Genomic DNA, 22,549 nt, shown 5'->3' with positions numbered 1-22,549 from the left:
AGCGAACCTAAAATCCTAAACCAGAACCAATGCTTTCTAAGTGATTACAGACTATTAGGGCTTTCTCCAATGGACAAGCTAAGTTCTTTACACCTGCCATTTTAAAGTAAATGTAACCAATATGTGTTTTTAAAAAGGTGGCCTTATTTTCCAGAAGCACTTACTGAGATGTTTGTGGATGGCAGGGCCTCTCGGACTTGCTTTGGACTAGTGGTGGGGGCCGGGGGAGTGGAGCTGAAACAGGACTGGATGTGGGTTGGTGTTGGGTGAAGGGCCCAAGGTGATCATTATTATCTCCACCGTGAATGTTTAGCATTTTCCATAATAAAAATTTGGAATAAATAAATAAACCAAGACAAGTCAAACGCTTTAAATAAAAAATCTTAAGTCCTCCGAAATGAATGGATGGTGGGCAATGCTGCTGGCCTGGGAGAAGCCCTTCTGGGCCCACCCATATCTGTACTTGGCTTCTGAGGGGGGCATCTTCCTGAGCTTCTGTCGTCCTTTGGGCCACCAGCCTTGGTTCAGCTCCCTTTGTGTCTGCCTGCTCTCCAACACACACACACGGCCCTCCTCTGGAACCACGAGCATTCACTCCCACTCTCTGGACCTCGGTTCCCTCATCCCTCAAATGACAGGCTGGCAGAAGGGAGCCCAAGACCCCTCTCTGCCCTCAGGTGCTCCATCTCATGACAGTTGTTTCCTTTCACAGCCCAGTGACACAGGATGACCCCAAGGGTCACAGCCCTGGCCAGGCCCGGAATGAGTCCCCCCAGCCCTTCACGGGGACAGTGAAGGTCAGTGAGTCACACAGGCTGTGGGAAGCCCCTTCCCCCCTCGCCCAGGCAGATGCAGGCTGAGCAGCCTGGTGGAAGCTGGAGTCTGGGCAGTGGGTGGAGATCCAGGGGACAAGGGTGGGGACAAGGGAGGGCTTTGGGAGGGCAAGTGATTGATGGTGATCAGGAGTGGCGGCCCCTGAGGTGCCCTGGCACCTGGATGACTTGCCTGTGTGAGTGAGGGGTGAGAGGAGACCACCCATGGAGTCAGACTCGGCAGCCGAGCCCTCGCTGCAGCCCCCAGCTGCTGTCCCACTGGTTCCGTCTTCCCCAAGCGCTTCGGTCTCAGTGTTCCAGACGAGATGGGCAGAGAATGGGGCAGAGGCGGCTGGGAGAGCAGATGGTTTACATTTGTTTAAATGCCTCTTAGTCCATCCTTTTCCTCCTCCTGATTTCTGTCCTCGGAGGCATTGGCTGTAACACTGGCGGTGACAATAGTCTCCTTTGCATCTAGTCTCCCCTGCTGTTGCAGTTCCTCTGAGGGAGCATTTGGCAGGGTCTTGGGTGAGGAGAGATGCCTGGCTAGTGGCCCGGGCACCTGGAGCTCTTAGCAGGCACTGGCCCAGGTGGCCAGGCTGCCGGGAAGGGAGGAGGGACATGGACCAACACCCTGACCTGAGTTCCCACCCAAACTCCCCACCCCACCCAAAGCCAAAGCAGGGCCTGAGGGCCAGGGAGAGACCCATGGGGTCCTGGAGTTGGAGGCATTTGGGGATCCCTGTTTTCTTCCCCCCCTTAGAAGTCTCCAGAATCCCTGGTCAAGCTGGAGGTGCCCCCATCGGCCTGTCCAAGGCACGTGAGGATCAAAAACTGGGGCAGTGGGATGACCTTCCAAGACACACTTCACCACAAGGCCAAAGGGGTGAGAATCTGGGGCTTCGGGGTGAACCACCTTTGTCCCCGGTCAGCGAAGCCATCAGGGCCCTGAGAGGATCGAACAGATGTGTCTCTGGGCCAAAAAACGGCCATCACCTGAGTAGGGGTGCTGGGACAGAGACGTGCTCCTCGTAAATAACAGTAGGAAGTAAATGATGCCAACTTCCCATGAATCCCCCTCGTGGGTAACGGATAAACCAGAGGTGAGAGAAATGGTTATGGGAACAAATGAATTCTTTTCTAGAGAGACACAGATTTCAGCATAGTTTCGGGGAGAATTTTCTAACAGACCTGTCCGAAGATGAACTGAAGTACATCAGGGGAGCTTGCGGTCGGGAGAAGGGTTCAGGTGCTGTTTGGTAGGGATACTGGAGAGCATCCAGTGAGTAGTGGCACTAAGTGTCCCTTATGCCGCCTTCCTGTATTCTATGCTTCTCATTCTCACTTTAGGATGCCTAAGTGGGAAAGAATCGAAAATTTCAAGACCTTGAAATCAGAGCGATTCCCCACACCCTGCAGAAATTACGACAGTTATCATTTGGGTGTACCTCTTTTCAGCGCTTCTCCTGTGCCACCCCTGGCTTTGGGATTTGCACCCTCTCATTTCAGTTCACTCTGGCTGAATGGCAGTAGTGTGTTCCCAGGAGCCACATCAGCCTCTTTGAATGAGAAGGTAGTTGAGATGTTTCCAGGGATGGAGCTGTTGACTTCGCTCTGGGTCTGGGGCCGGCTGGGAATGCGGCCAAGAGGCTCAGCCCAGGCAAAGGGAGAGCAACACAAGCTATACCCACTGGGGTCCACCAGTGGAGGGAAAGAGATCTAGGTGGGGGGAAAAGCCTGGCGGACCCCAGGGAGGAGGTGCCACAAGGGTGCAGAGGGGTGGTAGGGAGCTGGAGCAGCCAGAGTGAAAGGGGGTGGCCAGGAGAGCCAGCCCTGGAGAGGATGGGCTAGCAAAACTGCCATCAAAACTGCCCACCTCACCACTTGTCTCTCTCTTCCCAGGATCTCGCTTGCAAGTCCAAGCATTGCTTGGGAGCCATCATGAACTCCCAAAGTTTGACCAGAGGACCCAGGGACAAGCCTACCTCCCCAGATGAGCTTCTACCTCAAGCTATCGAATTTGTCAACCAGTATTACAGCTCCTTCAAAGAGTAAGGCTCACTTCTTGCAGGATCCACCGCCTCCCCCTTCCCCGGGAGCTCTCCTGTCTCCAGCCATTTCCCTCTGAGGCCAGGCGCCTTTTCTTCCCAGATTTGCAGTGGCAACTAAAACATAGTTTCCCAAGGGAAAAAGACCCCAGGGGTAGGTTTTCATAATTGTGATACCGAGAGACGGAGCAATCACGGTTAAAAGCGTGGGTCGGGAATGTAGCCGAGTGTGAACCCTGGCTCCCCCGGCGGGCGGTCCCATATCCCCGGGAAACCTGCTTACTCTCTCTGCGCCTCAACTTCCTCATCTGTAAAGTGGGCGTAGGGTAAGGACAGAATCCTGCTCATAAGATTGTCGTGAGGATTCAATACATTTAGAACAGAGTCCTGGCACAAAGTCGCCTTGATTATGGCTTGACACGCACCCTTTTATTATTAAATGTTTGTAGTAGGTAGGACCTTCGAGACCACCTAGGCAAGCCCTTCTCCGACAGGTGTAGACAAGGAAGCCCCATGACACACCTGAGGTTACCCAGTTGCTGCTAGAATTCAGGCCACCCAACTAGGAGAGGGCAGGACGCACTCTCTGCACTGAACTTTGTGGGGTTCTACGTTGCTGAGCTTCATTGAATATACCCGTTTGCCGTGCATAATGCGCAAGTTCTTGCCCAAATTTTTGAGGGAAAAATAAGGATGCAGGTTATACATGGGTAAGGCCTAAAACGTGGGTGCACGTTATATACAACAAAATATGGTACGACTTTGAATTAACGTAGTTCCCCTTAAACCTTACAATAAGAATGCACAAAGGGCTTGTAAGACAGAATGGCCAAGGGCATGGATTTGCAGTTTTGTGGACTATGGCTTTTATGGTGCAGGCCCAGGTGGCACTCCATGGCATGAAATGAGTCAGGGAAGTGCACCCGGGACCCCCATGGCAGAAAAAGTGGTTCCTGGTCACACCACATCCCCTCTCCTATGACCCTACGGTATCTGAGCTGGAAGGGACCTTGGGTCTAAGGAATAGCCCCTTATCTTCCAGGGCCAGTGATCTCCAACCTTGGCTGTGCCGTAGAGTTGCCAGAGGACTTTGCAATATACTGAGATCAGGGTCCCCTGGGCCAACGGTGTCAGGACCCCAGGACTTGGGGAGGCAGCAGACACCCCTTTTCTTTAAAAACTCCCCAGGCAGGTCTAATGTGCAGGGTGGGGGTGCCTGCCGTGTGCTGTGGAACCAGACCCTCTGTGAAAGTGCTTTGTGACTGGGGGCTCAAGGTCCCAGGGCTTTCAGCTAGGTTGTTGACGAATGAGCCTTTCGGGGTGCAGGAATCGTTTCCATGGGCTCCCCTGGGCCAGCATGTTGATGGCAACATTTACTGAACACTAAACATGTTCTGGGCCCTGGATAAGTGCCATGCAAGTACTGCTCACCACCAAGGTGTGAGATCGGTCCCATTATTATCCTCCGCATTTTTCAGACGTGGAAACTGAAGCCATGGAGGAGATGTGACGTACTCAAAGTCACACTCTCTGAAGTCCCAGAGCTAGGATTTGAACCCCAGAAGTTTGGTGCTAGAGCCCCTGCTTTTATCTTCAAGGTCTAGTGTCCAGCTCTTTGACCTTGAAGGTTCTGACTCCGCACTGGACCTGGGAGTTGCTGCTGGTGTTTGGAAGGCAGCTGGGTGGGTGTCTGGCTGGGGAGCCTCCAGGCTCTTGTGGCTGTTCAAACCCAACGGCTTCTCACTGAGGGAAGAGTCATTTCTTCCAGTCACAAATCCATCCCTGGTATCCCAAGAGGACCTGGGGGTGTGAGTGACACCACAGTTGCACTGGCAGCCAAAGGCACAAACAGTCGGGCTATTTGGCTCTTTAAAAGTGCCCCAGGCAGCCTTTTGAAGGAAAGATTGTGCAGTTAGAAATGGGAGCTTGCTGAATGTTCTGCTCAAATCCAGTTTGCTGACGCCAAGAGCCACTCTCTTTTTTTCAGAACTACTAGGCATCATAGCATTTTTAGTGCCACAGAAATGTGACTATATTAACACAGTAGGGAAACACAGAATTCTAAAGGGACTGGGTAAAAAGCTGAAAACGAATCCTTCCTTATTCGTAGTCACGTGGTAACACGACCTAGTGCGCTCTGGTGATCGCTGGGGTTTTCCTGGTTGGACGCAGCGCAGGGAGCGGGCGGGGTGAGGAGCCTCGTTTGGGGAGAAAGGGCTCCCCTGTGGTGGGCAGCTCAGCCTTCACCCAGGCCGAGAGGTCCTTCAGCCAGGAGGATCCTTGAAGATAAACAGTGTCAAGTGTTTTGTCTCGGAGCTTCTTTCTTTAATCAGGGAAGAGTTGTCGAGACACTCTTCATCCACAGAAAGGCCATTTTGTTCTGAATTGTCCAATCTCCTTAATCAGGAGTTCATTCCTTAAATAGTTTTGTTTGTTGCCATTTCAAACATCTTTGGCGCTGATTGGAAATCTCAAGGTTGCTGTGTGTGTGTGTGTGTGTGTGTGTGTGTGTGTGTGTGTGTGTTTCAAAGCCTTTCTGACTGCACGCCTCCTCCCTGGCGGTATTTCTGAAGCCTGGGAGGGGAGGAGAGAACCCAGGCTCGTCCCAGTGCAGACACCTCACTGGGATGCTGGCTGAGAGGTGCAGAGGTTGGGGAACCGCATGCCGTAGGCAGCCGGTGATGCTGGACCTCACCGGGGGCCCTGCAGGCTGAGTCCTCAGAGGTGGGCCCTCTCTGTGCCTGGCCAGGAAAGTGTGGGAAGGCTCTCGACATCTCTGGGCTTACAGTCTTCCCTGAGGCAGAAAGTGCAAGGTTGAGAGCCTGGGCCTGGCATCAGGGAAACTGAATCTGAGTCTTGACCTTGCTCTTTATCACACTTCTGTTCTATGTGGTCACTTAACCTCCTAGAGCCTTGGTACACTGGATGGTAAGATAGACACCAAAATGCCTCCTTCAGAGACCCGGTAAGACCCCGAGCAGGAGGGACTTCACCCAGTACCTGGTTCCTAGCAAGTACTCAGAACACGGGGATGCTGTGGGAGGGCCAGGCTCGTCTCTTAACCGTGGGAAGGTGGACAGTTGCTCCCCTGGATGAGAGGTCGGACGAGGCTGTGGCGTGATGGATGCCCTTCTGGGTCTCGCATGTGTCTGGGGATGGCACACTCTCCTTGCTCGTGCTTGTCAAGCTGAAGTGTAGACAGTTAGAGGGAAAGCACCTAGAAACAACAAGGGTGCAGGTGGGATTGGGACCAGCTCCCTAACTTGCAGGACACAGTGTGAAAATGCAAACGTGGACTCCCTGTTCAAAAGTGATGACGAATTTCAAGGTAGTGACAGCAGCGCATGAAACTGAGCACGGAGCCCTGCTGAGCTCAGAGCCCGTGAGGCTGACCCATGACGCTGACCCTGGAAGCCACGGTCCCCACGACAGACATCTTGCCCTCCTGGTGTCCTGGTTTGGATCCTGCTTCTGTGGATTGAATTAATCGCCGTTTAAGGCCATCTCATTGTTGATCTTCCTGATGTCTTCCTGTCGTCCAGGGCAAAAATAGAGGAGCATCTGGCCAGGGTGGAAGCCGTCACAAAGGAGATAGAAATAACAGGAACCTACCAGCTGACGGGAGATGAGCTCATCTACGCCACCAAGCAGGCCTGGCGCAATGCCCCGCGCTGCATCGGGAGGATCCAGTGGTCCAACCTGCAGGTGGACTTCCTTAGACCCCAGCAGGAGAGGAAGCCGAGGGGGGAGGGCAGGGAGGCCCTGGGCGGGCGCCCCTGAACAGCCAAGCTGAGCTGTGCCCAGGGCTCCCAGACCGAAACCGGGGCCTCAGGCATTGCTGAGCCTGAGACAGGTCCCCTAGGAGAACTCCAGAATCCCATTTCAGTCCCAGGATTTCTAGCTCATCTCTCTTTCTCATGTTAAATTTGGGAGACTAACTGCCAGCATCAAACCAAATGACCTCTGGGATTTGGGTTTTGATAGCATCTTCCAAGTGGGGTTGCTTGGGTTCCCCTAGGAGCGTGGGAGAAGGGGTGGGCGGGTGGCCCTGAGGTGGGAGACGTGGGTGCAGAGGTCAGACTACACTTCCCTTGGTGTTCCGGGCGGGGGGTTGGCGCGCACCCTGTGTCCCTCGTGACTGAGCCTCTCCGTCACCCCCGGGGGCCGTGTGCAGGTCTTCGACGCCCGGAGCTGTTCCACTGCCCAGGAAATGTTCGAGTGCATCTGCAGACACCTGCGATACGCCACCAACAATGGCAACATCAGGTGGGGACACCTTTCCCGAGGCTAGGACTCCGGTCCACCCTCCGCCAGGATCAGCCAAAGGATACAGATGGGTTTGGGGTGGCGTTTCTGGCTCCAGGAGAAACCAGGGAGAGAGACCTGGGTCTCCGGCTTCTTTGGGGGGCCCTGGCAGTGAGCAGAGCCTCCAAGAGCCTAGCCCCTCAGTAGCCTGTTTCCTTGACTTGCTTCTGACTTGGAGCCATTTGGAGGGGATGGAGGTCTTTAAGAAGCAAGCTTAGAGCTCCTCACTTTTTAGAGGAGCTGAGAAGTTAATTTTGTGGCACATGGCTCCAGGGTAGTTTTTTCTTAGAGGTGGGAGTATCCTGCTCACCGGTACCCACCTCTGCCTTACCCTCCCAGCCCTCAACCCAAGAGGTCAAGGCCGATAGGACTGAGCAGCTCATTCACTCAGTTGTTCATCTATTCTTCTGTTCAGCAACTATTCAGTGACCAATTAATGGGGACTAAACAAAGGGCCAGGCACTGGGGGGGGGCGGCTTGGAGGGCCACTGAGGTAACTAAAACCCTAAGATGCTGCTTGAGCCGCTGTGAACCTATGTCTGCACAGTCTCAACTGCAAGCAGAGAGATATCGCGCAGAGGGGAAAGGGATGGGGCAGCTAACCCTGCCTGAGAGTGGGGACGGCTTCCCGGAGGGGCCAGTCCCTGTGCTGGAGGGAGAAGAGGGAGGGAGGGAGGGAGGGAGAGGGCATGTCGGGAATGGGGCAGGTTACACAGGGGCCAGGGAGAGTGTGGCGTATTGGGGAGCTGCAGAAGTTGGGTTCTGTTAACTCGGGGGCAGAGGCCTGGGAAGTGAGAAGACAGGAAGGGGAGAGGGCTGGTGGGGACGGCTGGGAGCCCCCCCACCATGCCAGGTGGTAAACAGCACTCTCTGGGCTTGGGGAAGGTCGGCCATCACTGTGTTCCCCCAGCGGAGCGACGGGAAGCATGACTTCCGGGTCTGGAACTCTCAGCTCCTCCGTTATGCCGGCTACCAGATGCCCGATGGCACCATCAGAGGGGACCCCGCCTGCGTGGAGTTCACCCAGGTACCAGATCCAGCCTTGGTGTTGACAGAGTGAAGCCTAGAGGGGTCAGGGTGCCTGGGTCTGCAGACTCACCGGGCCTGTCTTGTCCCCAGCTGTGCATTGACCTGGGCTGGAAGCCCAAGTACGGCCGCTTCGACGTGGTGCCTCTGGTCCTGCAGGCCGATGGCCGAGACCCTGAGCTCTTTGAAATCCCACCTGACCTTGTGCTCGAGGTGCCTATGGAACATCCCAAGTAAGCAGGCTGAGGGTGCCGGGGGTGTGAGTAACATGCATGTCCCCTCCTTTCCTAAGAGAGACCTCAACCCTCAGGCCCCTCCTCGCATCTCCCCCAAAGCCCAGTCAGCGGCAGGTGCCCAAAAGCCTGGCTTTCAAGGGCCCCCTTGTCATCCTTATACAGCAACTCTGCACTGTGTCTGGGTCTTCAGATTTATGAGGATATGTGGATGGTGAAGGGGAAGCAGAGGCCTGGACAGATAGGGCCCTAGGAGCTAGGGAAGCAGGGCCCCTGGGAAAGCAGCCCTTGTAAGGCTCCGAGATGCTCCCACTGAGCAGCCGCGCCTCCTTTGCCCTCCTGCCGATTCTCTCAGCTTCCCCTCCTGGCCCTGATGAAAGCATAGGGCTGTAGTGACTTCAGGAGCTCATCTGGTTCCGCGCTTGCTCCAGACGCTCTCACAATTACGAAAATACCTCCCTGTGTTGAGGCTCACTATGTAGCAGTCCTTGTGCTGGGCTCCTTTTCCTTGTCTTTCTTTTCATTTTTTATCTCTTGAATATTGTGAAACACAGTCCCATCTCTGGACCTTTGTGCCTGCTGCTCCCCCACCCTCCTCTTGGAGTTCATTCCTTCCTGTCAGTGAGGTATTCCTGGATGGTAGCCCCTCCGGGATGCCCAGTCACAGCAGGCGCCCTCCCCCTCTGTGCGACACATCACTTGTTTCTGTCTTCCTGTCAACTTGCTTGTTCACCTGTGCACAGTCTACACTCTAGACTGTAACCTCCTTGAGAGCAGGGGTCTTGCCTTTCTTGTTCAGCAATATATCCCCAACACCTAGCTGGGTCCCTGGCACATAGTAGGTACTCAATTATAAATATTTCTGGAATAAATGAATATACAAGTGAATGATAGTATTATCTTCACGATAATCTCCCGAGTTTGGTACCATTTTGTTGGTGGAGATGCTGAGGCTCCGAGGGTCTAAATAACATCCCAAGGCCACACAGCTGCTGAGCAGAGTGGCAGAACTTGAAACCAGGCTTCCTGACATGAGAGCCCTTGACCGCTGTGTTACGTTGGGTTCTCACGTTTGGCCCAGGGCCTGGCACACACTGGATTCTTACTGTCTGTCTGCGTGAGCGACTGCAAGATTGATGACTGACACCTAGTGCACCCAGTCACCCCTCTGGCGGGATGAACTCAGAGACCAACCCTTGGAAAGGAGTTATCTTGGTGGACTCTTCTCCTGAAGCTTTTTTCCGGTGGCGAGGGCAGGCAGAAGTGAAGGGCCCAGTTGCCAGTGGCTCTGTCTCCCCCGCAGGTACGAGTGGTTCCGGGAGCTGGAGCTGAAGTGGTACGCTCTGCCCGCGGTGTCCAACATGCTGCTGGAGGCGGGCGGCCTCGAGTTCCCAGGGTGCCCCTTCAATGGCTGGTACATGGGCACGGAGATCGGGGTCCGGGACTTCTGTGACGTCCAGCGCTACAACATCCTGGAGGTAATGAAGACCGTCCAGCTGGGCCAGCTGGAGGTGTGGGCCTGGGGTTCGGTCCCAGGGACCGACACGCCCCCATTTCTCTGCCTGTGCAGGAAGTGGGCAGAAGGATGGGCCTGGACACGCACAAGTTGGCCTCGCTCTGGAAAGACCAGGCCGTCATCGAGATCAACGTCGCCGTGCTCCACAGTTTCCAGGTGCGCCCGCTGTTCTGTGGGTCTGAGCCTTTCCCGAAAGAGGGTCACCCGGGCCAGTCCCTCACGCTGTGCTCGCTTTCCCCTCACAGTACTGCTCACGTATTCATGCTCCGCACAAGCCTCGCACGGCCAGTCTGTGCCACACACTGTGCGTGGTGCTGGGGACGCAGAGGCAAACGAGCCCTCTCGCCGACTCTGTGTCTTCTGGCATAACTTCTATGCTTCCTCCATCATACTTTCCTCCAGAGACTGGTCAGGCCCTGCTTTATGCACTGGATCCTGTCCTCTCTCAACTCCTCTGGGACTTGAATCCTGAAAATACCCCCTCTCTCTCCTGTATCATCAGGTCTCCCTCCCCACTGGACCATGCCCATCAGCATCAACAGGCCATAATGGGTCCCATTGCAAAGAAATAAAGGGCCAGCTAAGCCAGTAACTCCCCAGCTACAACTGGTTTTTTGCTTCCCCTCCCAGAGAAACTGAGGAAAGATCTCATGACACGTCCTCATCCCCCGCCACTCCAGTCAGGCCTTTGTCCTCTATCACTCTCCGGCTCACGCCAGAACACTTGCTGTTTTTCAAACTCACCAGTGTAGTTCCCACCGCAGGGCTTTGCACTTGCTTTTCTCTCTGCCCAGAATACCCTTCCCACAGATCACCCCATGGCCAGCCCCTTCCCTTCATCCAGGTCCCAACTGTCACCTCCTCAGGGCAGCCCTCCCTGATACCCCCGCCCTACCTCCTTCTGTCTGTCTCTCTTATTCTTTTGACACTGTCTGTTTTTCTTCATAATACTTACTGGCTCCTGGCAATACATAGTGCATCCACTTCCTTCTTTCTTTGTTGTTTTGTACCTCCCCCCAAAAAAGTACACTTCACAGGGCAGTGTCTTGTCTCTCTTGTTCCCTGCTCGACCAGAAGAGTGTCTGGCACATGGTAGATTCCACAAAACTGTGTTGAATGAATGAATGAGAGCTCACATTCAGATAAGCCCTGGTGCTCTTATTTCCCTGTACTGAGTGACAGCGTCCACCCCTTGGACCCACACACGCAGGTGGGCTCCTGTGTGGGACCGAGCCCGCCAGGCCATCTGCTGCTCTTATGTGTGTAAACACACCCCTTGCTGTTGGGAAGGAGGCATGGGATGTGTGGAGATAGTACTTTAGAAGTTGGGACCATCTCCACAAAGCTGGCAGATGCCCTGGAGGCCAGGCCACTGGGAGAGAGGCCTTTATTCCTTCAGCAAAGTTTTATCCAGCATTTCCCTTGTGCCAGGCACTAGGCTGGGCCAGGATGCAAGTGGTGAACAAAACAAACAAAAACTCTGTCCCCGTGCAGTGTAGCGGCTGACATTAAACAATCACCCAGTAAATATTTACGATCACACCCCATTCCCCATGACCCCACGGGCAGGTCGAGCTTGTGCTTGAGGCGAGGGTGGCTCTGAGACAGGACAGGAAGAGCCCCCCGGGGCCGGCCCAGCCCGGGAAGGCCGAGCTGGCTCTGGACCACACATCCCGGCTCCTGGGGACTCCCAGCATCGGCCCTGACCCTGGCAGGATGCGGATATGTCCTCAAAAATCCCCTGACCCTTCGCTGTCTCTTGACCATTGCTGACCACGTCCTGTCCCTGTGTTTGAGTCTCCAGGACTTCCTCGTCACTCTCCTTCATGGCAGACTTCAAAAGACTTGGCCTTGCTTCCTAACCTGTAGAGCAGAGATTGTCACAGTACCTCCCTCGCTAGGTGACTGGAAGAATTAAACATATGCAAAAACATTTCGGCTAACTGCCCGGCCCATAGTGAACACTTAGTAGGCACTCATTTTGTTATTATTCTTTATTAGTGTTGCCATCACTATCACAGTGATCATCATCAGCTCCCGAGTGTGAAACTGGTCTGGCTCCCTGGAGTCGCTGTGTGTGTTTGTATGAATTTTAGGTGTGACCGGGCCTCCAGCAGCCAGCTCCTTCCCTCCTCCTGGCCTTGACTTTCGCTATGGCGTCCTCCAGGGATGCGGGTCTCTGACCTAGCTTGCACCCATTCTCAAGACTCACCTCCTCTTCGAAGCTGTCCCTGAAAGCCCCCATTTCTCCTCCAGGCCGCTGCCTGAGCTAAGCACCTGCGCCCACCTCCGTGGTAGCTCCTCTCAGACCACGTGAAGAGCTGACTTTCCTCTGCCTGCCCCAGTTAGAGGTTAATCGGTTGCACTGAAGGGGCCCGGTCTTTCATTTCTGATGCCAGTGCCTCCCGCAGTGCCTGGCAGACAGAAGTAATAACGGCAGCTAATATTTACTGAGCACATTCTGTGCTTTACTTGTAATAACACTGCATCCTTTCAGTAACCTCATGATGCAGGAACTGTTATCACCCCCACTTTATAGATGGAGAAACTGAGGCTTAGTAAGGTTTAGGAACTAAGTACTTAAGATCACATGGCTAATAAGAGGCCAGGGTTTAAACCACTACCTTAAACAAATGTCTCCTGATTGAACAAGTTGCCCGTAACATTGAGGCATGTGGCTGCCCTTGTCAGGCCATTTAAGAAGGCTCAGACCCCTTGGCTTTTAACTCAGGGACCGTGGTCACTGTCTTCCACACACCGCAGTCCTCTTCAGAGGGTTCTAGTTCCTCCTCGGCCAAGAGGGCCGCATCCTCAGGAAGTGACTCCTGGAACTCTCTATCAACAAAAACACACCGTGGCTGGATTTATCAGCATCCGGTGAGAGCCATTTGCTGGGAGTCTGGGGAGACTTGTGGGCATGGCCTGAGAAGCTAGACACTGGCCCCAGAGGGCCTGCAGGAGGCCCATCTAATCTGTGGGCTGGCCACGGTGATGGTGATTTTTGGGGGGTCTCTTTCGGAGGCTGTGAGAGTGACTTCCATTTGGGCCTTTATCTTCAGCAGTGCAGAGGGGGCCGGGAGGAGTCGCTGTCCCATTTTACAGATTTCCAGGCCTTCTTGTGGTTCTTCGGGAGCCCTGCAGTCTGCAGCCCAGTCTCCTGACTCCCCCATCCCTGTCTCAACTCCCCCCTTGCCTCCTTCTGGTGTAGAAGCAGAACGTGACCATCATGGACCACCACTCGGCTGCAGAGTCCTTCATGAAGTACATGCAGAATGAGTACCGGTCCCGAGGGGGCTGCCCTGCCGACTGGATTTGGCTGGTCCCCCCAATTTCTGGAAGCATCACCCCCGTGTTCCACCAGGAGATGTTGAACTATGTTCTGTCCCCTTTCTACTACTACCAGGTAACAGGGACTTCCTCCCCTCTTGGTCTTGGGAGCTCAGGGTACAGAGAGTGTGTGTCTGCATGTGCATTCACATATGTACACATGCCTGTGTGTGCTCGTGCATTTGTGTGCACCCGTGTGCCCATACATGCTCACTCCTGCAGGACATATAGGGAAGGATCAGGGACACAGACGTATTTTAATGTTTTTCAGACTTCACTCAAGGACGTTCTTTCCACAGAGCACGGGCCTGAAGGAAGTACCTTGCATCGTCCCTTTGGTGGCCCGTTGCTCTGACGGGGTTTGGGCTCCTGAGGGCGACCACCAGGGCCCCTGCCCTTGTGGGAGGGCTCTGAACGGCCCCATAGCATCTTGGTGCAGAGCGTGGCTCCTGGTCAGGCACACGGGGGGGGGTGTCATTTCACCCATCTCAGGCCAGATTTTCTCCTCTGCAAAGGGATTGGCCTTAAGTTCACAATAGGAGGTAGTAAGGGTCCCATGAGCTGGTGCATGGAACAGCTCGGCCCAGGACCCAACGGAATGCACTCGGTAACCATTATGCATTGAAACAAGCTCGTTTGCAGTTAAAAAGGACTTTGGTTAGATTTGGGAAGAAATTCCTTGCTCTGAAGGTGATCAGTAGGGTGACTTCTTGTCCTGGACAGTTTGTACCTGCCGTCATAGCACCTTCTTTCACTCTCGAAGGTGCCTCTGCATTATACCGTCTTCCTGCTGACAAGTCATGATAAGACTCTAAAAACGAGACAAGCAGGGCCCCTTCCTTCCAGGGGGACACTAATGACCATAAAACCAACTGGCCACCTGCAGGGGAAGGCTCCGTGCTGGACACTGAAGCTGCCACTCTGAGGGACACAGACAGGCAGGGTCCCTCACCATGGGGCTCTCAGTGAGGGAGGGGACTGGGACAGACCACTTCCCCCCCGCAGCTCACGAAGGGCACGAAGGGTCCTCCATCTCACCAGCATCCCCCAGCTCAGGCTGAGCTGTGCCCACCTTGCTCTCATATCTGCCCTCTCTTCTGAAGGTGGAGGCCTGGAAAACCCATGTCTGGCAGGACGAGAACCGGAGACCCCAGAGAAGAGAGATTCGGTTCCAAGTCTTGGTTAAGTAAGTGGGAGCGGCCGGTGTCAATATGTCCCTCTGGTCAGCCTGCCCTCCCAGGCATCGAAGGGCAGGGGACAAAGAGAAAAGATGACCTTGATGGAGGTTGGCTCCCAGAGGTCCCCGCACCAATGCCAAGGGCACCTGTTGCCATTGTCCCAACCTCCTCTCTGCTTTGTTTTCTCAAAGGGACTGAGCAGTGGGTTGAGCTGGCGAGGGGAGGAGAGGGGCAGAGAGTCACGTTTGGTAGCTGGTGAGAAACGTGGGTTCTTTTAACTCAGCGTGCCCCGGTTCAAACACTGCCCCCACTCCCATCCCCCAGCCCCCATCTTCTTCTGGAAGGATGACTCAGCACATGTCTGTCTGTCTGTCCCCACAGAGCCGTGCTCTTTGCCTCTATGCTGATGCGAAAGACCATGGCATCCCGAGTCAGAGCCACAATTCTCTTTGCGACGGAGACCGGAAAGTCGGAAACGCTGGCCCGGGACCTGGGCGCCTTGTTCAGCTGCGCCTTCAACCCCGAGGTATCCGACGTGGCTGGGCGTGCACCGTGTCTCTGCCTGTGCCTGGGGCTGCTCTGCTCCTGGACGCTCAGGGCCTTGCATGTGCTGCTGTCCACGGTAAATCGGTGACGGCCGGAGACGTGTGTGTTGGGGCTTTGCAATCCTACACGTTTTTCAGAGGGAACACAGGCTGAGAAACACGTTCCTAATGAGTCCAACTCGCAATACACACGAGCTTCTCTAGGTGAATTTTATTCCCGTTTACTGAGCACATCCGTACAGGGTGCACAGGTAAATGTGAAAGGGGCAAAGGATGAATAAAGTGCAGACAAGTAAACCCCCCGAGGGTGAGTCAGCCACTGCACAGGGCTGCGTTCCGTCCTTCACTTCTGAAGGCCTCCGAGGCAGGTGGGCCGGGCAGGACAGGAGGCCGGGGCGCCGGGGTTAGTGTCGGGCACGGTGTTCGGGTCCCTGAGGTACCAAAGGAGTCGTCACCGTTGTGTAACCTGCTCATCCCATTTTTGTGGAGAATGTGTCTGCACACTCGGAATCCAGAACAGCTGTGGAAGTGGCAAAAGTGTTTTGATTTGGGACGTGCAGTGTACGGGAGGCAAACCCTCCAGGGCTTGCTGACGTGTAGCGGGGCGGGGCTTGAGGCAGGGAGACTGGAGGACTGTGTTTGAGAGGGTTGCTGGGCAGGGGTTTGTTAAGCGCTCACTTTCTCTGTGCTACACCTATGCTGGGTAGGGGGGTGCAGCGGCAGCAGGCCTGGATGATGAAGGGGGCTAGCGGCCTGGGGGGGGGGCAGAGGGCCCCACCCTGGAAACCCAGGGCTGATGTCCAGCCTCTGTGCCGTGCAGGTTCTCTGCATGGACGAGTATGGGCTGAGCCGCCTGGAGGAGGAGCAGCTGCTGCTGGTGGTGACCAGCACGTTTGGGAACGGAGGCGCTCCCGGCAATGGAGAGGTGGGTGGCCCGGGAAAGGACCTGGGCCATCAGCATGCTCCGAGGAGGACATTTGGGAGTGGGTGCCCTGACAGCCACCTGTGCCCTGCATAATTATCGCCATGTGCCTGTGCCACCTTTCTGGTGACACACTTAGACACGCTCCCTATAGTTCAGTAAAGCAGCCTGGCTTTTACAATGTCGCAATTCCCGTTTAAGGGGAACTTTATATCCCTGACACAAGTGGAAGGCCAGCAAAAAGTAAATCCAGTGAAAACCAACTAAAGTTACTGAATTTTAGCTAGAAACTGTCACCTAACCATGGCTTGCTTAGTTTTTTATTTAAGGAGTAATAAGCAAGTACTAGAGAGGTGTTAAGGCTCCATTAATACCAATCTGAGACTTTCACCCCAGTGTTCAGAAGAACAAAATACATACATACATACATACATAACTGAGATAACTAAAAGGAAATTAGAGAAAACAATACTTTCTCACAATGAGGTTTGACACTATATTTGCTAGGTCATATACCACCTAAAATTACCTGAGTTCCTGAGAAATCAGAATTATTTCAGAAACTGTGGCAACAGTTGTTGCCATCATCAGGTTCCAAACCGGAAGAGGGGCTCGTTTGCATCCCCTTAGGAAACCCTCTGGAGATGCCCCCGCTGTAGGGCAGGCAGGGCTGGAGGTGGGGCTGTCCTGGGTCCCCCGCTGAGGGCCAGGGCCACACAAGTGGTGAAGCCTGAGCTTGTCCCTGAGCCCCAGCCGGCACACACGAGCCAGCTGGCATGTGAGGTCCTGGACCTTCTCCCGTCGGAGGCAGCCAGTTCTTAACTGGGCCACCAGAAGAAAGGAAAAAGCAGTGCTTGTACGGACCTTGACCCGAGAACTTTGTGGTTCTCTCTTTCTAGAAACTGAAGAAATCCCTCTTCATGCTGAAAGAGCTCACCAACAAGTTCAGGTAAGGCTGTTCCCCAGCCCACGTGTCCGAGCACGGCCTCGTGGGCCCAGAGTCTGGAAGTGGAAGTGGGAGGGGTCTTCTCTGGGGCGTCCCGGCCTAGTGAGAGCCTGTCCTCAGCATGTGCTGAGGACCAAGCCAGGGAGTCCAAGTCCCTCTTATAGGTCTGCAGGCCAAACGTAGGGCTGGTCTTCAGAGTTGGTGAAAAGGCTCAGAAGCCAAAGAGGCCAGGAGGGAGCAGGTGGGAGTGTCGGAGGCGGCTTCGGGCTGTGGGTGTGGCGGGGGGCTGCTTGCACGGGCTGGCTCACTCCAGTCTCTGTGTGTGTGTGTGTCCTCCTTGGGCAGGTATGCCGTGTTCGGCCTCGGTTCCAGCATGTACCCTCAGTTCTGCGCCTTTGCTCATGATGTCGACCAGAAGTTGTCCCACCTGGGAGCATCTCAGCTCACCCCAACAGGGGAAGGGGACGAGCTCAGTGGGCAGGAAGAGGCCTTCCGAAGTTGGGCAGTGCAGACCTTCAAGGTCAGTTCCTCGCTGGAGCTGCCCCATAGCACGCACAGGACGCTGGGGCGCATTTGTGCCTGGGACACCTGGGCTGGGCACCCTGGGTGGCATGACCCCTGCCTGGTCCTGTAGGCAGGGTCCCAGGTGTGGGCGGGGCTGTAGGCCGAGGGCTCAGGCCAAGGGCTTGGGCCACTGCTGCTCTTCCTCAGTCCCCAGAAGGGCTCCCCTGTAAGTAAGCGTGTGTCCCCGGGGCAGGAAGAGGTCGCTAGGATGCCTCCCTGCCTTCCGAAAGCCTCGGTTTGAGATCTTCCCCCACTCTGATTATCCAGCCCCTCTCTTGACAACCTTGTCTTGTTTCAAGTCTCCCAGCCACAGAGAGCTTGGGGACTGGGACCACATGGTTGAGCTCTACCTCAGGAGGCCTTTGTTGCCCGGGTTTGACTCCTCTGACTTAGCAAACTCCCCATTTAAGCAAAGCATTTCACCCCGTGGTGCCTAGGAATCCCAGCCTGAGTCAGGGCCGGCGTGATTCCCCAGCCCAGGCCTCCTCCAATGAGTCCACATCAGGAAAACGGGAGCAGTCAAACCTGCGCACGGTGTGGTCATGCAGATAAAATGAGATGCTGTCAATGTGAATGTTCACTGTAATAGCAATAGCTAGCATGTGCCAAGCCCCGGCGCCTCTTTGAGTCACAACAGCCCGATCAGATAAGTGTGCTTAGTACTTTTACAAAGCACTTAGCTCGTAAGGACCTGAAAAATGAGAGTCCTGATGGTGGCCACGTTGCCACTGCTGAGGGTGACGCTCACAAATACTGATTCGCTCTGTCTCCCTCTAGGCAGCCTGTGAGACATTCGACGTCCGAGGCCAGGGCCGCATTCAGATCCCCAAGCTCTACACCACCAGTGTGACCTGGGACCCGTGCCACTACCGGCTCGTGCAGGACTCACAGCCTTTGGACCTCAACAAAGGTACCAGCTTCCCTGAGCCACACGGGGCTTGTTTGCCCTGCCTGCCGGGGTGGGGGTCTTTGAGCCGTGAGCCTCTGGTTGAAAAGAGCAGTGGGACCCTCTGCAGAGGGGCAGCTGGCCCAGGGCTGCCAGGCCTCCCTCCGTTGTCGCCTCCAAGAGCTGGTCAGGGTGCCAGAATCAAGGTCTTGCTTTGTCTGTGAGGGCGGCCATTCCAGGAGGGGGGCCTGGGAGGTGGGTAAAGGGAGCAGGAAGCTGCTCCAGCCCAGGGCCTCCTGTGTGCCGGGCGCTGTGATGGGCGCTGTGCCCAGCTCTAAGCAAGCCCTGACACTCATCCTTCGAGGAAGACACAGAGAAACTGAAGTGCAGGGAGGTGAAGCCAGTTGCTAGCAGGTGGCCAGGTTGAGATTTGAGCCCCACCCTTCCAACTCTGACGCCAGCCAAGTATTGTAAAGAACGTTCTGCAGAGGCAGTTCCAGAACATTCTGCGATCTGTGACCTCTCCACGGTGCCCTCCAGATGCTATGCCTCTGCGCTTTCTCTTTCTGGTACCATGAGCCCGGCGGCCCTGCAGGTTTCCGCTTGTTCAGGATATCCCCAGCTCCAGCAGGGCTCCCCCGCGTCGCAGGAAACCTGGGTTACTTGGACCTCCGAGCTGCACTGCCCCACCCCTAGCGGATGCACAGCCACCCTCTGTCAGAGCAAGGGTATCTCTGAATGTGTGATTCAGAGACACGGTGGGGAAAAGGATGTCACTGACTCAGACACGTGGGGGCTGCCCCACCAATGCTGGAGAGCCGCTTGGCCATTTCACCGCCTATGTGTCCCCCGCAGCCCTCAGCAGCGTGCACGCCAAGGACGTGTTCACCATGAAGCTCAAATCCCGGCAGAACCTGCAGAGTCCGAAATCCAGGTAGGGCAAAGTACGGGGCCTCCTGGGTGATGGTCCACAGATTTTATTTTAATGAGGGGAAGACCAGAACAGGGCAGATGTTGAAAAGAGAGAGGTGTCCACAGGCATCAGCGATCAGGCTGTTGGTGGGGACCAGCCTGACGGTCACCCTGTGGCCACCAATGCCTTTACATCCGGTCTCCGTTACCTGAGGGCCAGTTTTCCAGCTTGGGAACGAGGTACCTGCTTCGCTTCTTGTCCTAAACGTGTTCACCAGAAGGGGAGGGCAAGAGAAATTCGAACCGTGTGGCGCTTTCTTAGAACTTTCAGGAAAAGTTTAGCAGGGAAGGACGTTTCCCCGCCAGGGCAAGCTGATGCTGAGGATTCTCTGTGGGTTTCGCTTCTCTGCGCCGCCTCCCCCAAACATTGAGGAAAACTGGGCTTTGTTCTGATAAAAACGGAATGTGTGCTGGGGACAAGGAAAGGTTTGTCCCGATGCCTACGCATCTCCCAGAGGGGTGCTTCCTCCAGGCAGATTCTGTGGTCTAGCCCTCAAGAGCTGCTGTGGGCAGCACAGCCTGGAGTCAGTGCATCCTCTCCCCAGGGAGAAGCCTCGGGCCTGGTCAGCCTCAGGCCCTTTTCCGAGACAGCGCGCACAGAACCAGGCAGGAGAATGGAAGGAGGGCTTGTTTCCCGGGGAAACCGGACCACCCTCCAGGGACCTCTGCAGGAAACCCCGGAGCAGTCACCAGAGGCTGCTTTGTTCCTTCCCCAGCCGCACCACCCTCCTGGTGGAACTCTCCTGTGCGGACGGCCAGGGCCTCAGCTACCTGCCCGGGGAGCACCTGGGCATTTTCCCAAGCAACCAGCCGGCCCTGGTCCAAGGCATTTTGGAGCGAGTGGTAGACGGCCCCGCACCCCACCAACCCGTGTGCCTGGAGACCCTCAGCGAGACTGGTGAGCCCCCTGCACACCCAGCATCCTCCCACCCACCCCAGAGCAGAGGACGGGAAGGGCCAGGCCTGCACCGCAGGCAGCTAACCTTGTCCTTCCTGCTGGCCAGCTGGCCCCCGAGCCTGCGCTAAAGCCGCCTTGCCAAGAGTTAACCCACAAAAAGGGATGCTTCTTTGGGACCACCTGCCCAACCCCAGGGGCTGGAGTGTCTTTTTCCCTTTATTCCTTTGCTTATCTGGCAAAAGAATATATTCTTTTGTTGATTGATTCATTGATTTTTTTTCCCCCATGGAAATTTTATCTGGCCACATCAGATATGCCCTGGGCTGAAAACGAATGAGATTTGGTGTCTGCCCTCAGGGAACTCACGACCTAGCACCGGAGGCAGGTGTGCACAAAAGTGCACAGTAATGAGCATTCTAATAATCACAGCAGCGGCCAGCACTTATCGGGCGCTTGGTATACGCCGGCATTTTACTTGTGTAAAATTAGTCCCCACGGCAGGCACATGTGTGTGGCTTGCCCGGTGACATAATAGAGAAATGTGGACACAGTGTAGAAATGGTGAGGTTTGAAGGTTCAAGTCCCAGATCCATCCCTTACCAGCACGGTGGTGGCCTTGGGCATAGGAGTCACTGCTTGGGCTTTACTCCTTTGTCCCTAAAACAGAGACAGTAGAGCCTTCCTTGCAGGCCTGTTTTGAAGAACCAATGCACAGATACAAATGCGACCTTCACAACTCCTGGCGCCAAATAAATGCAGGCGTGGAGGGATGTCCGTTCCCCACAGGCTAACGGACGTTTGGCCAGGAGGTCAGACGATACACCTTGAGAGCCTCCTCGGATCCCAAATTATATAATCTCTTCACACTCCATGGCATTCTGACTTCATGCTGTTACCCCACCAAGGTCCCAATTGTTCCCACCTTCCCTGGGCAATGAGCAGGGGCAGGCCAAAGGTGGCCAGGACTGTGTGGCTGCTCCTGGCCATCGTCACTGGGGAGAAGACACCGTCCTGGGGAGGGTCCAGGGCACCCCTGTCCTGTGCTAAGATGAGGCTCTCAGCCTTACGGATGGGCACCCGCAGGGTAACGGGCGGTGGGAGAGGGGAGCTAATGAAATCTGCAGTCGGGGGCCTCTGCCTCAGGACGCGCCCCCGGCTTCAGCCTCCTCAGTGGTAAGGACACCTTCGAGAATGTGTCGCCTAAAGAGAGTGGCCAAAATAGGAGAGCAGGAATCAGAGGCAAAGTGTGGCCTCGCACCCCGCTGCCCCGGACAATGTGAGAGAGCCTGAAACCTGGGGACCAGGGGCCAGAGATGTCCTTGTGACTGTAGGAGACGGATGTGGCTCTGCAGGCCTTGGGTCAGGATGAAACGATGCCACAGTAATATTTTTACCTGACACTTACTGAGTTCCTGGGTCCCAGACCCCATGCCAACTCCTGTTCTGCACTGTTTCATTCAAAGCTCATACAAAGCCAGTGAGACACGTTTTCTTACCACGTCCGTTTCACAGAGGCAGAACCCAAGGCTCAGAGAGTTGAGTCACCCAGCCAGTAAGTGGGGAGTCAGAATTTGAACCCACACCTACTGGCCCCAGGGTCCCTGCTGTGACCACCTTGGATACTGGCTCTTGGGACTCCCTGAGACTCACAACCTCCCTTCGGGGTGATTGGCATTAGGGGACTGTGGTTACGTGCGTTTCTCTGAATGAGTAGCCGGTGTCTAGGGTGCACAGAGGTCTGTGGGGCATTTAGCCACCATGAGTCCGAAATTCCCCTGTGGACACCCTGCTACAGTCCAGGCCTGGGTGACCAGGGACTGGACTCTGGCCCACAGTTAGTTTACAGGACCACGTCACCACGGGGGCCCTTTCGAGGGCTGTGGATCGACCCTCGTTTCAGCCCCATCTCCGAGCACCACCTTCCTGCACGTGAGTGGGACGCATTAGCCCTGTCACTGTTCCTGGAACCAGAACTTCAGTGTCACCTCTCCCCTGCAGGCAGCTACTGGGTCAGGGACAAGCGGCTGCCCCCCTGCTCACTCAGCCAGGCCCTCACCCACTTCCTGGACATCACCACCCCCCCAACGCAGCTGCTGCTCCGGAAGCTGGCCCGGCTGGCCACCGAAGAGGGCGAGAGGCGGAGGCTGGAGACCCTGTGCCAGGTGACGTTAGGGGCTGGGGCGGGAGGCGGTTGCCAGGTCCTAGAGTCCGGGGAAGCCGGAGCCCGGAGCGGGTCTTTAACCTCCAAGGGGGGTTCAGCTCAGCTGCCCAAAGTGAGACACGTTGCGGTCCGGTGGGAAGTCAGGCACCCTCTCCCGTACTGTCTCTAGGACACAGTCGTGTTGAGTAAACGGGATTTTTCTGAGTGTCT

At 55.4% G+C, this 22,549-nt stretch overlaps 1 protein-coding gene across 1 annotated transcript in view; it reads left to right on the top strand.

Moving 5' to 3' along the window:
• Window positions 1–631: 631 nt before the first annotated feature.
• NOS2 (nitric oxide synthase 2) overlaps window positions 632–22,549 on the top strand; it is a 28,189-nt gene continuing 6,271 nt past the window's right edge. The window contains 20 exon segments of the mRNA XM_037162808.2: window positions 632–660; window positions 662–797; window positions 1,576–1,698; window positions 2,715–2,863; window positions 6,403–6,565; window positions 7,035–7,126; window positions 8,051–8,192; window positions 8,285–8,424; window positions 9,728–9,902; window positions 9,995–10,096; window positions 13,149–13,343; window positions 14,371–14,453; window positions 14,827–14,971; window positions 15,811–15,915; window positions 16,812–16,861; window positions 17,204–17,378; window positions 18,200–18,332; window positions 19,164–19,242; window positions 19,997–20,178; window positions 22,177–22,340. Coding sequence (XP_037018703.2) covers window positions 632–660; window positions 662–797; window positions 1,576–1,698; window positions 2,715–2,863; window positions 6,403–6,565; window positions 7,035–7,126; window positions 8,051–8,192; window positions 8,285–8,424; window positions 9,728–9,902; window positions 9,995–10,096; window positions 13,149–13,343; window positions 14,371–14,453; window positions 14,827–14,971; window positions 15,811–15,915; window positions 16,812–16,861; window positions 17,204–17,378; window positions 18,200–18,332; window positions 19,164–19,242; window positions 19,997–20,178; window positions 22,177–22,340 — 2,562 coding nt within the window.

The sequence above is a fragment of the Artibeus jamaicensis genome, unplaced genomic scaffold (assembly GCF_021234435.1).
Source record: "Artibeus jamaicensis isolate MK-2021 breed Jamaican fruit bat unplaced genomic scaffold, CSHL_Jam_final contig_2790, whole genome shotgun sequence".
Lineage (NCBI taxonomy): Eukaryota > Metazoa > Chordata > Mammalia > Chiroptera > Phyllostomidae > Artibeus > Artibeus jamaicensis.
This window is presented reverse-complemented; position numbering and strand designations above follow the sequence as displayed.